The 14,441-nt window shown below is 40.8% G+C and overlaps 1 protein-coding gene across 8 annotated transcripts in view; it reads left to right on the top strand.

Annotated features, from left to right (window-relative positions):
- The window catches only part of RPH3A (rabphilin 3A), a 333,538-nt gene that overhangs the window by 253,793 nt on the left and 65,304 nt on the right, over positions 1-14,441 (top strand). For 6 of the 8 annotated variants that reach the window (XR_004059720.1, XM_030939664.1, XM_030939666.1 and 3 more), the window contains 2 exons: positions 4,284-4,372; positions 12,832-12,843. Coding sequence is in view for 6 of the 8 variants with exons in the window: in XM_030939664.1 (XP_030795524.1) it covers positions 4,302-4,372; positions 12,832-12,843 (83 nt within the window). In the remaining 2 variants the exon portion in view is untranslated. The remainder of the gene's footprint in view (positions 1-4,283; positions 4,373-12,831; positions 12,844-14,441) is intronic. The other 2 variants (XM_030939668.1, XM_010368750.2) reach the window with 2 other exon arrangements.

Raw genomic sequence — 14,441 nt, 5'->3', positions numbered from 1 at the left:
GAAGCTGAGATGTGCATTCTTGTACTAGTGATAGACTCAGGGGATGCTCCAAGGAGGAACCTGCTAGGGAAATGAGGGAAGCAGGAAAGGGCAGCAGAGGAAGCTAGGCGAGGGCATGGCTTCACCTGAAGTCTGGCCTCAGCCCAATCCTTGGGGAGCTCTGGAGTGTGATGGTAGCACAAAGCCATCTTGCCATGGGAGAAGGGGGCTGTATTTTTCTACCCTCCTCTTGTTCATTAGCCACTGGCTTTGTGCTGCTCCCTGGTATCTCTGGGCAAAGCAGCTCCTGTTGGGTGAGGGCGATTCTCTGGAAAATGGTGCTGCTATGAGCCCTTAGTGTAGCCCTTCGTGGCTAACACTCCTAGAGACTGGGATTGGGAGGATGCACCAGCTGTAGGGGGATCCAGATGAGGAATCAACAGTGACTATTAGGGTACTTGCCCCCAACTGCATCCCCACCTCCATCCCAGAACTGCCAGTGGACACATGCCCTCCTTTCCCTGGGCCTATTTCTCTAGTTGTTCAAATATCCTTGATTGCTTGAACATTTTCCTCTTCTGGTCCAGGCCTGGTAGACTAGGGTAGGCAGTAGATAAAGAGTCCAATCCTGGGATGTTAAGTGCATTGAGAGCCCCAAGTGGCCAAGCTGAAATAACCAGGGCTGTCCAGGGTGGCTTTTGGCCTGGAGCGATGGAGCTAGGTGGTTTCCACTGGCTGGTCAGCCAGCGAGCTTAGACTTTGCAGATGGAATTTTAGTGGGAAACTCACCCCTGGTGTGCATGACTGAACAAAGGAGAGTGCGAGCAGGCCAGATGCTGCCCTGAGGATGATGGAAGTTGGAGATCAGAGTTCCTGGGAGGTGATCATGTGTCTCCCTTACCCCAGACCTACCTTCCTCCCAGGGTCTCCAAGGCCAGTGTCTTCTCTCTGCTGCAAAGCAGCAGATGAAACCTTCAGTTACAGGTTCAGCTTTCTAGACCAACAGCAGCCGAGGAAGCCCATGCTCGGGGACTGAGCCTCTTTGCACTCAGCAGGGGCCAGGGGTCGTCCAGGTGGGGGGCTCCAGGGAAGTCTGCTCAGCTCTCACCACAGGCAATAATGAGACGTTAAAGTTCTTTTTCAGCAAATTTCCTTCACAACAGGAGCTGTCTCTCCTTTCTGTTTTTGAAGTGGAAACAAAGAAATGCCCACATTAATCTGGGAAGATTATGTTAACCACATGGGAGCAGATGAAATAGCTTTACTGTAAGGGACCTTCTCTGCTACGGGTCCAACCAACATTCCCCTCCGGTTTCTCCCACACAAAGACTGAATAATTACAAAGGATGCAGGACAGGAGAGGGAGGTCACTGTGTGTTCACCTCCCAAGTTCTTATCTATTTAGCATCACAGACAACAAGACCTACAGGAAAATCAGGACCCCCTAGACACGCTGATCTGCTTTCTATTTGTTTTTAAAATAATGACTGCAATCTCCATGTGGTCTCTTCCCTCTTACTCTTGGCGGGACCTTCAGAGGGGTGGGGTCGGGACAGGTTCAGAGAGAACTGAAGCCTGGCTGAGTTCAGCCGCTCTGACAGTGTCGATGGAGACTCTTTCACACATTCAGCAAATTTTCATTACGTACCGTCTAGGTGCCAGGCACTATGCTAGTGTTTGAGACTAAGCAGTGAACAAAACGGAAAAAGGTATGCACGTATTAGCAGGGGGATTCAAACTCTAAGCAAAGACACAAACATAAAAATAAACAACTTACATTAAATTGGGCTAGTGATAAGAGCTAGGAAGAAAAATAAATCAGAGTAAAGGAGGCCAGAGTGGAGAAGTGGGAGGAGGAACTATTTTATTTATTTAGATAATTTTATTTTTCAAAAAAATATCTATTTTATTTTAACTTCCGGGGTACATGTACAGGATGTGCAGCTTTGTTACTCAGGTAAATGTGTGCCATGGTAGTTTGTTGCACCTATCAGCTCATCACCTAAGTATTAAGCCCTGCATGCATTAGCTATTTATCCTGAAGCTCTCCCTACAGTGACCCCCCTGTAGGAGCTATTTTAAATTGAGTGGTCAGGGAGGCCCTCTTGGAGGAGGTGGCATTTAGGAACAAACCTACACAAAGGGAGAGAGTGAGTTGAACAAGCATCTGCAGGAAGGCTTCCAGGCTGAGGGAAGAGCAAGTGGGAATGTGGGGGGGAATGTCGAGGGAGCAGCAGGAAGGCCTTTGGGGCTGGGAAAGAGGGCGTGAGAAGAGTGGGAGGAAAAGAGAAGGAGGCTGCAGGGAGCCAGGCTGTGCTAAGGGGTTTAGAGTTTAGTCTAGGAGCAACAGGGAGCCTCTGAAGACTCTCGAGCAAAAGAGTGACATAGCTGACTTGCTTTTTGGGGGATGAAGGGAAGGACATGAAGTACACACATCTTAAGAGTTTAGCTTGATGGCTTTTGCAGACGTGTATACCTGGTTAGTGGCCACCCAGATCAAGATATGGAATATCTTCACCCCATGGAGGCCCCCTCCTGCCCCTTCTGAATCAATAGCCTCCCCAAAGTAAGCAATTTATTTGCCCTGATTTCTGTCACCTTGAAATAGCTTTGTCTTTTCTTAACTCTTGTGTTAATATAATCAGACAGTGTGTTCTCTTTGTTCCTGGCATCTTTCACTAAACATAACATCTATGGGTTCATCCATGGCGTTACATGGACTGTATCAGAAGCTTGTCTGTCATTGCTCACCAGCATTCCACTGTACAAATAAACCACAATGGCCTTATCTGCTCTCTGTTGATGGGCATTTGGATTGTTTCCAGTGTTAAGGTATTATGAATAAAGCTGCTATAAACATTCTTGTACATGTCTTAGAACATAAGCACTTTTTTCTTGGGTATATACCTGAGCATATTTCTGGGGTGTATACCTGAGTAGAATTCCTGGGCCACATGGCAGATGGACTTTTAGCTTAACAGATACTGCCAAACAGTTTTCCAAAGTGGTGGCACCATTTTTTTTCAGCTTTATTGAGATATAACTCACAGATAATATAATTCACCCATTTAAAGTGGGCAATTCCATGGCTTTTGGTATTCTCACAGCATTGTGGATCCATCACCATAATCAACTTTAGAATATTTTTACTGTCCTTACAAAGAAACCCTGCACCCCCTAGCACCTCCGCCAGCCTAGGCAACCACTGATCTCATTTTCATCTTTTATAGATGTTCCTATTCTGTATACTTTATATAGGTGGAATCTCACAATATATGGCATTTTGTGTCTGGCTTCTTTCACTTAGCATCATGTTTTCAAGGTTCACCTATGTCATAGCATATGTCAATACCATATCTGTTTTTATGGCAGAACAATGCTGCATTGCATGGATATACCACATTTTGTTAATCTGCTCATCAGCTGGTGAATACTGGGGTGTCTCTACTTTGTGGTTATTATGAATACTGAATGAAATGGGACAAGGGTAAATGGAGAAAGACCAAAGAGGAGTCAATTACATTAAGTCAGGCAGGGATAGTGGCAGTTTGGATCAGCATAGTAGCAATGCAGGCTGAAAGTAGGCAGATCCTAAATCTATTTTAAAGATCAAGCCAATACCATTTTCTGATGGTTTGGATGTAGAGTATTTTTTTTAAAGGCAGCGACACATGGATGCAGGAAGGGGAACATCACACACTGGGGCCTATCCTGGGGTGGGGGGCCAGGGGAGGGATAGCATTAGGAGAAATACCTAATGTAGATGATGGGTTGATGGGTGCAGCAAACCACCATGGCACGTGTATACCTATGTAACAAACCTGCACGTTCTGCACATGCGTTCTGGAACTTAAAGTATAATTAAAAAAAAAAAAAAAAAAAGAAAGAAAGAAAAAGAAAATGAAAAAAGAAAAAAAAAAAAAAAGGCAGGGATGACGCCACAACAACTAAGTCAGATGACTTGCTCGGTAGAAAGACCCTGGATTCGAGTTAAGAACTCTGGCCCACACACTGCTGGGGCTGTAGTGGCCTTCTCTCAACATCCCCACAACAGTGTATGGAGGAGCTTGGATTTAGGTGAGGGGGTTCTTCCCTCTGGTCCTTTTCTTGCCACAGGGTAGTTGTGACTTCCAGCAAGACAGTTGTCCCCCTTAGGATCTCAGATTCCCCATCTGAAAAATGGAGAAACTAGATTTAGTTCTTTCTTCTCTATCCCACTGGGTGTGTGGCATAAAGCAGGGACTTGAGAACTAAGGAGTGGCTGAATGATGGGGTGATGTCCTCTCTGGGTTGATGTTTTCCAGGAGCACTAGACGTCTACCATGACTGACACCGTGTTCAGCAACAGTTCTAACCGTTGGATGTACCCCAGTGACCGGCCCCTTCAATCAAAGTAAGTTGCTGCATCTTCCTGGGAGTGGCTTGTTTTGAGTTGATGAGGTTTTGACAGTTCTACACTTAAAAAAAAGAAGGAATAGCTTCCTTCCCTGAGGAAGGGGGAGAGGAACCTAATGGGAGTTCAGTCATGAAAATGTCTCCCCTAGTTTGACTATTTTGCAAGGTTGGAAGAACAGATTAAATCCTGAGTTCCATGCTCCATAGATTAGGTGGCCTGGTGGACTGGAGAGAGAACTGACCTGGTGGTCAGAACCAGACTTGGGTTCTAGTTCTGGATATGAGCTAATTTACTGTGTGATGATAGGCAAATATCTTCCCCTCTTGGGGTCCTAGTTCCCTCATCGGTCAAATAAGGAAGTTGCACTAGATCAGAGATTACAACCTGGCAGACTCTGACTTGCAGAAGTGTGTGTGTATGGTTTTTTTCTTTTTTATATTTCGGGCCTGATCATGTAAAAATTGGGAGATTTTGCAGATTTCTGACTTGACTTAAAATACCAGAAGACCTGACAATACTGGACTGCAATTTTGCCAACAGTTCAGCAGAAGACAAGTAGTAGCTCATATATTTAGACTGACAAGATCTCTCCAGTTTTCCACAGTACCCATCATTCCTTGTTGGTCTCTAATACCTGGCCTACTTTGGACATTTCTGTTACCCACCCATCCCAATTGGTCTCCCTGGAATAGATGACCTCTAAGTTTCCTTAACTGTGAACTTCTGTCAATCTTATGTTAGACAGTATTTTAGGGTCAGTTTAAGAGTTTAAATTCTGGGTAGGACAGTTGAAGATATGGTTATTTTTGTAAAAAGAATAAATGTCAGGGTGTAGTTGTTGTGGCTTGCCCAAAGAATGGAGAAAGGTTTTTTGTTTGTTTGTTTGTTTGTTTGTTTGTTTGTTTGTTTTTAATTTGAGACAGGGTCTTGCTCCATTGCCCAGGCTGAAGCGTAGTGGTGCAATCATAACTTATTGCCTTGACCTCCTGGGCTCAAGCAGTCCTCTTGTCTCAGCCTCCTGAGTAGCTTGGACTACAGGCATGCACCACCATGCATGGCTAATTTTAATTTCTTTTTGTAGAGATAGGGTCTTGCTATGTTGACCAGGCTAGTCTCAAACTCCTGGGCTCAAGTGATCCTCCTGCCTTGGCCTCCCAAAGTGCTGGGATTACAAGTGTGAGCCACTACCCCCAGCATACAAAGGCTTTTTAGCAAAGATTTTTCCTTATTGGAGAGTAGTGTTTCCCTAAACTTGGTCATTCGAGCACCACTTTTACAATTTTTACCTCATCTATGAAGTATCATTATTGTTATTTTCTCTTAATTGGCTACTTATAAAATGTAAGCACTCTAACAAGAGCTTTTTTTTAATCACAAATGAATGTAAGTGGATAATTAGTTCATGCTTTCTATGAACAAAGGTAACCATGAAGACAAATAATTTAAAAAAACAATGTTATTACATTCTAGCTATAAACCGTAGCCTCACAGAGGTCTGAGCCTGAGACTTGCTTTCCACTTAAAAAGGTAACTAGCCCAGCTAGTTTTTTTGTATTTTTTTAGTAGAGACGGGGTTTCACCAAGTTAGCTAGAATGGTCTCGATCTCCTGACCTGACCTCGTGATCCGCCCGTCTCGGCCTCCCCAAGTGCTGGGATTACAGGCTTGAGCCACCGCGCCCGGCCGCCCTGTAGTCCCAGCTACTCGGGAGGCTGAGGCAGGAGAATGGCGTGAACCCAGGAGGCGGAGCTTGCAGTGAGCTGAGATCCGGCCACTGCACTCCAGCCTGGGCGACAGAGCGAGACTCCGTCTCAAAAAAAAAAGGCAACTAGCAAGTGATAGAGAGGTGTTAAAGTCATATGAGCACTTTCTCCTTGAAGTACATGAGGTTGGAAAGGAGATTGAAATGGGAATGCCTTTCTTATTATTTAATATTGCCCTGTCATTTACTGTCTGATTAATTTTTGTTCTAATTTCTATTAAATAATCCTTTCTCATTTTCTTAAGTGTATTCTATTACTTTCTAAATACTTGGGTTGTATACTTACCTCATTAATATAAAACTTCCTTTTCTTCTAATATTAGTAATTATAAATGTGATCAACAAAGTACCACATTCAAATGATCCCACAAGCTTCAACATATAGTATTTTCATTGTTTCTCATTTCTATGTATTTCAAAATTTCTCTTTTGACTTCTACTTTAACCCAAGAGTGATTTAGAGGTATATTTAAAAATTTCTAGATGTTTGATTATTCTTAACTTATTACTATTTTCGTTATGAATCTCAAATTTAATGGCATTTCGGTTGGAGAATATGACCCATTATGATACTTCGTCTTTGAAACGTGTTAAGATTTGGCTTATAACCAGATCTTAGGCTATGCTCAACGAGTACATAAGAAAAATGTGCATTCTATAATTATAGTTTGTAAGGTCACTCACATATCAAAATGAGATTATTAATTGTGTTTATAACATGTTTTTACATTTACGGCTTTTTAGTCTACTTGTATTATGCTGAAATCTCCTTCAGTCACCATGGATCTGTCAGTTTCTCCTTGTGGTTCTGTGAGATGGCTACAGGTTTGGAGTTGACCTATATTACTGAAAAATTGAACCTTTTATCATTATGTAATGTCTCTCTTTATCTCTAATAATGATTTTTTGGTCCTAAACTCCCTTTTGTGATATTAAAAAACAACATCAGCTTTCTTTAGTATCTTTTTATCCTTTTATTTTTAATCTTTTAGTCCTCTTACATTTCAGGTAAGAGAATATGAAGGATATTTTTAGCCAGATTTTGTTTCTTTTGTTGTTGTTTAATTCAGTGCGGTAATCTTTGTCTTTTAGGTGATGATTTTAATCCATTTACAGATACTGTAATTATCAGCAAACTCTTTCTGTAAAGGACCAAATAGTAAATATTTCAGGCTTTTCTGGCCATAAAGTCTCCATTGCAACAACTCCACTTTCACTGTTCTAGTGCAAAATCAGTCATAGGCAACATGCACATCAATGGGCATGGCTTTTTTTTTTTTTTTTTTTTTTTTTAAATAAAAACAGGCAGCTGACTGTATTTGGCCTGTAGGCTATAGTTTGCTGATTCATTATATAGTTTAACTTTTCTACTCTCTTGTTGTTTTGGTCTCTCTTTTTCTATGGTTCTTTTGTTTCTCTCCTTGCCTTTTATTTTTATTAATTGGTTAACTGGGCCTGGGGGTTTACAAATTCTACTTTTCTCGTTATTGGTTTCAAAGTCATGTGGTTCATTCCTACAATTTCCATGGCTATCCTTAAAGTGTTACCATTCATAACTAAGCATGTCTGGAGTTACTGTCTGAACATCTTCCTCTAGGCAACGCAAGGTGCTTAAAACACTCTTAACAACATCTTAATTCCGACCCTCCTTACCTACATACGACTCTTCTCTAGTATCTTAGTTTAATCCTTTATTTAACTCCATATATTAGACATTATTATTTTATACTGGCATTTAAAAAAATTGTTTTTCCTGTCTTCTAGTTTTCTGGTTCGATGTTCAGATCTTCCTGAATCTTGGTCCTTCTTGGGGCCACTTTACTTCTTCCTGAAGTACTGCTTTTCATTTGGTAAAATTCTGTTGGTAAGCTCTCTCAGACTGTGTGTATCTTAAAACATCGATTTATCCCTTGTTCTTGAAGGTTGCAGCATTCTAGGTGGACTTTGAAGGATTGGTTGTGCTTTCAAGTGTCTGTTAAGAGTCTTAAGTCAACAATTGGCCTTCCTCTGTAGATGATTTTTCCCTCCACGTAAGACCTTCTTTTTGATGTTCTGTAGAATGATGTGCTTAAGTGTATATTTCTTATTGTTTTTTTCTACTTGGTGTGTGTTGTGCTTCCTGAAACATTGGATTCATGTTTTTCAACATGAAAAATCTAGAAATTTTCTAGTTCTAGAAAATTCTCAGCATTATCTCTTGAAATATTTTTCTTTCTTCGGTTCTCCCTATTTTCCCTATCTGGAATCTGATTAGATAAATATTAGACCTCCATGTTGCTGATTCTCTCTCTCACTTTTTTGTTTGAGTTGGGGTCTTGCTCTGTCTGTTCTCTCTTTCATATTTTATATCTCTTTACCTCTCTGCTGTATTTTGGGTAATTTCTTCACGTCTTTCATCCTGGCTATACTCTGTCTTAGAGCATATTAATTGGCCATTAAACCACCCATTGCATTTTAGAGTTTAGTAGTTACGTATTTTATTTCTAAAAATTATCTTTCATTCTTTTTAGTATCTTCCTAACCATTTTTAATCTCTTGACTCTTGCTTGTTTTAATCCACATTTTATTTCTTTAAGTATTTCACATAGAGTAACTTCACATTCTGTATCCAATAATTATACCTGATTCAGTGGCATGCTGGATATGTACCATAAAAGCTCATTAGAATGGATGTTAAATTTTTAGGAATTTTGTGAGCCAGTTAATAAACATGACCATTATTAAAAATTAAGATATATATTAGCCAGGAACTGTGGCTTACACCTATAATCCCAGCAATTTGGGAGGCTGGGAGGTGGGAGGATCACTTGAGGCCAGGAGTTTGAGACCAGCCTGGCCAACACAGTGAGACTCCATCTCTACAACAAATTTAAAAATTAGCTGGATGTGGTGGTGCATGCCTGTGGTCTCAACTACTCAGGACGCTGAAGCAGGAGAATTGCTTGAACCCAGGAGTTCAAGGCTGCAGTGAGCTATGATTATGCCACTGCACTCCAGCTTGGGTAACAGAGAGAGACCCTTTCCCTGAAATGAATAAATAAAGTTGTATTTATAGTTAAATCATATTACACACAATGGTGATAAATATTCAAAATTAGACACATTTCAATTATTTCACTATCTTGTTTTTGAGACAGAGTCTTGCTCTTTTGCCTAGGCTGGAGTGCAGTGGCACAATCTTGGCTCACTTCAACCTTCACCTCCCAGGTTCAAGCGATTCTTTTGTCTCCCTCCCAATGGGGTTTCACCATGTTGGCCAGGCTGGTCTTGAACTCCTGACCTCAGGTGATCCACTCACCTCGGCCTCCCAAAATGCTGGGATTACAGGTGTGAGCCACTGTGCCTGACCTGTTTTACTACATTTTGATGTTCTCTGTTATTTATGTCTATTATGCCTGTAAGGTGGAAATACTATATAAAGGTATGCTGCTGTACATTTATTCCCAGCTCTTCATTTAGTCACATCATGCTGGCATTTGAAATCAGCCTCCACGGGGCTCTTTCCCCAGAGAGTCAGTTGTTAAACATTTACCAGCACACCACTGCCTGACGCCTCTGACCATGTAGGTCTGTTGTTTGTCTTTCCTGCAGATTTTCACTCATAATTACTTGCACTTTGAATGCTCAGTCTGTGAGAATCCTAGGGACCTACCTTGGGAACATTTTTCTTCAGAGGTATTTACACTTGCTTCTGCCAGGAGTGAGATGCTCTGGTCATCCAGAAACACTTTTGCTCCCTTTGAGGGTCCTGGCTCCATGTGAGTATCTCCAATTCAGCTTCTGCACCTGTCAGGATCTTCACGTCAGCCCCTGGAATGTAATGTTGGTATTTGCATTGGTTTATTGCACACAGCTCCCTGTTCTGGATTCAGTTTGCTGGATTCCCTTTTTTAAAATATGCTTTATAGAGGTATAATTAATATAATTTCAACGGTACACAATTAGGGTAATTTAAAGCACAATTTGATAATTTTATATATTTTTTTTTTAGAGACAGTATCTCACTCTGTTGCATAGGCCAGAGTGCAATAGCACAACCACAGCTCACTGTAGCTTTGACCACCCAGGTTCAAGCAATCCTCCCATCTTGGCTTCCTGAGAACCTGGGACTGTGGGTGCACATCACTGCACCTGGATAAGTTTTTTTAAAAATAGAGACAAGGTCTTGCTGTGTTGCCCAGGCTGGTTCCAAACTCCTGGCCTCCAGTGATCCTCCAGCCTTGGCCTCCCAAAATGCTGGAATTACTGGCATGAGCCATCATCAGCCATAAAAACATGTGTATACCCATGAAATCATCACAGTAATCAAGATAATGAACATATACATCCATCGCCGAAACTTCCTTGTTACCCTTTATAGTTCCTCCTTCTTACCCCTCCCTCTCCCCATCCATCCCTAAGTCATCACTATTTAGCAATAAATTTGTTTGCTTTTTCTGGAACTTCATATAAATGGAATCATCCAGTGTGTACCCTTTGTGCAAGGGAGCTATCTGTCTTCTTTCACTCAGTGTAATTATTTTGAGGTCCAATCATATTGTTTTATATATCAATATTTGTTTCTTTTAATTTCTGAATATTATTCCATTATGTGAATATGCCACAGTTCATTTACTCATTCATCCGTTGATGGACAGTGGGTTTGGGCTAGTACGAATAAAACTTTGTATAGACACATACTTTCATTTCTTTGGGGTAATTACCTAAGAGTGGAGTGTTTCAGTCATATGGTGGATGCTGGTTTAACTTTTTAAGAAACTGTCAAACTGTTTTTCAAGTTTATTGTATTATTTAAAATTTCTACCAGAAGTGGATGACAGTTCCAGCTTCCCTACCACCTCAGCAGCACTTGGTATGATCAGTCTTTCTAATTTTAACCTTCTTGGTGTGTGTATAGTGGTTCATTGTGGTTTTAATTTGCATTTCCCTAATAATTAATGATGTTAGACATACTAATATAAATTTTTTCCATTTGTATAACTCTTTGTTGAAGTATCTTTTCAAATCTTTTGTCCATTTTTAAAATCAGGTAATTCATCTTCTTATTATTAAGTTTTACAAGTTTCCTTATGTTAGAGATAAAATCCCTTGTGGATATACATGTTGCAAATACTCTCTCCAAGTCTGTTACTTACCTTTCCTTTTCCATGACAGAGTCTTTTGAAGAGAAAAAGTTTTTTGTTTTAATTAAATCTATTTGGTTTATTCGTTTGGAGAATTTCCTTACTTTCTAGAAATCCCAGAGCTGCATTTTTTTAAAGTTTGCTTTAATTTTTCTAGGATCTAATTTTGTATTGGTGAAGGGTCTTTCTGAATATTTAGTCCACCCATGTACTCCAAAGCAAATGTCTCATGTCTGTTTACTACTTCTATCTAATACCTCCTCCAGTTCTACAAGTTTTACTGTTTTGAAGACACTATTGAACTTTGTTGGTTTCCTTTTTCATAGGAAATTGCTAGTTTCCAAAGCCCTTTTCACGATGTCTTCTTGGAGCCAAACTTATTTTGCAGAGAATATTTCCTCAGCCAGAAAGTGTGTCTCTGTAAGATAAACAGTTGCCTGAAGGGTGGATGGGGTAAAATATTTATTTTATTTAAGAAATGTCAGTTAATTAAAATCTCATCCATCAGAGTTTACTTTAGTCGATATGAAGCCAAACAATTTGCCTTACAATTAAATTGAAATTATCCGAACAGTCTGGACACCATTTCATTAAAGCATTCCTGGGCTCCCATGAAACATGTTGGCATTCTGAATGCATCTGGCTGGCTTGATTGCTGCTGCCTTTTCTTCAGATATTAAAATTATTTTCCAATAAATGCTAATGGGTGAATTACAGTCATCACACATGCTATCTAGTCTGTTGCAGTGGTGGTGAAGTAATGCAGACACTTATAATGTCTTTCTCCAGTAAATTAATGAATCTAGTCATAATTAACTGCTGGCTAGCCAGACACGCTTCCTGCTTTTGTTATTTTCAAACGTCTTCCTCTCTCACCCTCCTTGAATTTAATGATCACGTTTGAAACCAACAACAGGGGAATTTGAGAGAAATGAATGCGTCTACTCCTTGCTTGGTTAGGGCAATGGTTCAGTTCTTCATGTTAAGAATACATGGGGAGAAATGCTGGTCTTTGACAGTTGATACTTCTAGCATTCAAGTCTGCAAACCAGAGAGTGCCAGACATGGGAGGTGGAAACTGAGGCACAAAGAGATGATATGACCTGCTTTTGGTTGCATGCCTCATAAATGGAGATGCTGGTCTCCAGTCTAGAGTGGAAGAACTTGCTTCCCCAAACTGGGGAACTGCAAGGTCTACTGTTCAGGGCCCATTGCTCTACCTAGTGTGGTCCTTGTCCCCCAGTGTTTGAAATAACAGAAACCAAGAAAGGTGATGGCCATGAGATCATTCAGTGATTTCTTTTTAGTGCCTCAAACCATTATTCAAATACATACATGATCAGCTTAGTTAATTAATAAGCCAAACTGGCTGGTCAATTTAATCAAAGGTGTGGATTTCATAACGCTATGTTGAAGCAGCCTTGTTTTAGATAATGGCTGAAACAAAATGGAAGTAGGTCATCATAATTCAGACTACGTGAGTGTTGCATCCAGACAGTGTTGATGTTGTGATGATTTCTTACCTAACTTTATTCATTTTTTTCTTTCTCTCCTTTCTCTGCCTTCCTTCAGTGATAAAGAACAGTGAGTATTTTATAACACTTATTTATTTTTTTACAAACTGTATTTTATCTCTCTCTCTGATCAAGGTGGCTTGCCCCTGAAGAGAGATGGTTAAGAAAGGAACTAGCAAATTTTAAATATTTTTTTAAAAAGCTAAAATATAAAAAATACCCACACCCACCTTAGGAAAACATATTTATAAAATTAAAAAAAAAACAACTCATACCAAACTTGATAAAAGGATAGAAGATATTTCTTAGCCCTCAATTCTTGTTAGTGATGTGTAGGATCTCAGCAAGTTTATTGGCCACTCAGTGCCCTTGTTTCTGCAGCATTTTGCTGGGGAGCACTGTTCTGCGATAAGGAAAATGTTAACTCTAATACCTGCTACCATGAATAAAAGATGATGATGAACAGGGCAGGGCTCTGGATTGTTATGTGCTGTACATTTGGTCTTTGTCACCTCATCAGAGGTCATCCTGATTTCCCAGCAAAATACCTTTGATGCAGAGGCCCTATCTTTTCTCACTTTTGTGTTTTTAATTGGATTCTTTTCCTAAATACGCATGACAGATTGGATGTCGGGTCCAACAAATGAGCAGCCAGACTGCAAAGTAGCCCCATCTTCAGTTGCGTGCACACATTCAGAAACTATGGAAAGTCATTTTTAGCTCTCCTCCCCGCAATCGTGGGACTCTGGGACTCACGGTCCCTGTGGCCTGGGACACAGCCCTTCACCTCCTTGAGCCTTGGTTATCTTGTTTGTAAAATAGGCACAACAACCCTGCCCCTCCCTCCTTACTGGCTGGTGGTGGGATCAAATGAGATGTTTGCAGAAAGCTTTATCAACTGTAAAGCTTAACCAAGCAAAGTTAGATGAAGGTGTGAATTACATCCTTGCCTTACCCTTATGTTTACATAGAAGACTCTTGCACAACTTTTCCAGCTTTTTTGGACCCAAATAACCACATTATGAGACCCAGAATGCTCTAAAGATTTAGTTAACACAGCTAATACGTAGCCAGGAGACCCAGGAAAACTCTTCTCCCTGCCCTGTGCCTCAGTTTCTCCATCTGTCAGATGAGAGCTTTCAACAAGCTGCCTTGTAAAGACTATTTGAATGCTCTACAAGCTCTGTTGTTGGCTGGCAGGACCCTGGACAGGCAAGATCTGCTTTCTATGAAATCATGAGTATATTATTCAGACATGCTGGAGAGAGATGCTGGGTTGTTGTCAGATTACAAATATGAACATCACAAGACAGAAGTTCATGACTCCAGAGGGTCTCAAGGCTCTTAGAGGTTTCACGAATGCTGCAGGTTGAAAGGTAGCATGTTCATCCCCCTCCCCTCTGTTCTTCATCCCCAAGATCCTCCCCTCCCTCCTTCCTCCCTTCCCTCCCTCTCTCCTTCCCCCCCTCTTTCTTCCTCCCTCCCTCCCTTCCTTCCTCCCTTCCTCTATTAATAAACACTTACACCGAGTACTTACTAAATACCAAGCATCATGCTAAGCACCAGGGACACAGTTAGCCAAGTGTAAAGATATGTCTAGTGGAGTCTACAAACAAATAAAGGGGCAGTCACCAACAAATACACTCCGGTATGTGCGGAGCTATAATC

This window comes from Rhinopithecus roxellana, chromosome 10 (assembly GCF_007565055.1).
Source record: "Rhinopithecus roxellana isolate Shanxi Qingling chromosome 10, ASM756505v1, whole genome shotgun sequence".
Taxonomy (NCBI): Eukaryota; Metazoa; Chordata; class Mammalia; order Primates; family Cercopithecidae; genus Rhinopithecus; species Rhinopithecus roxellana.
This window is presented reverse-complemented; position numbering and strand designations above follow the sequence as displayed.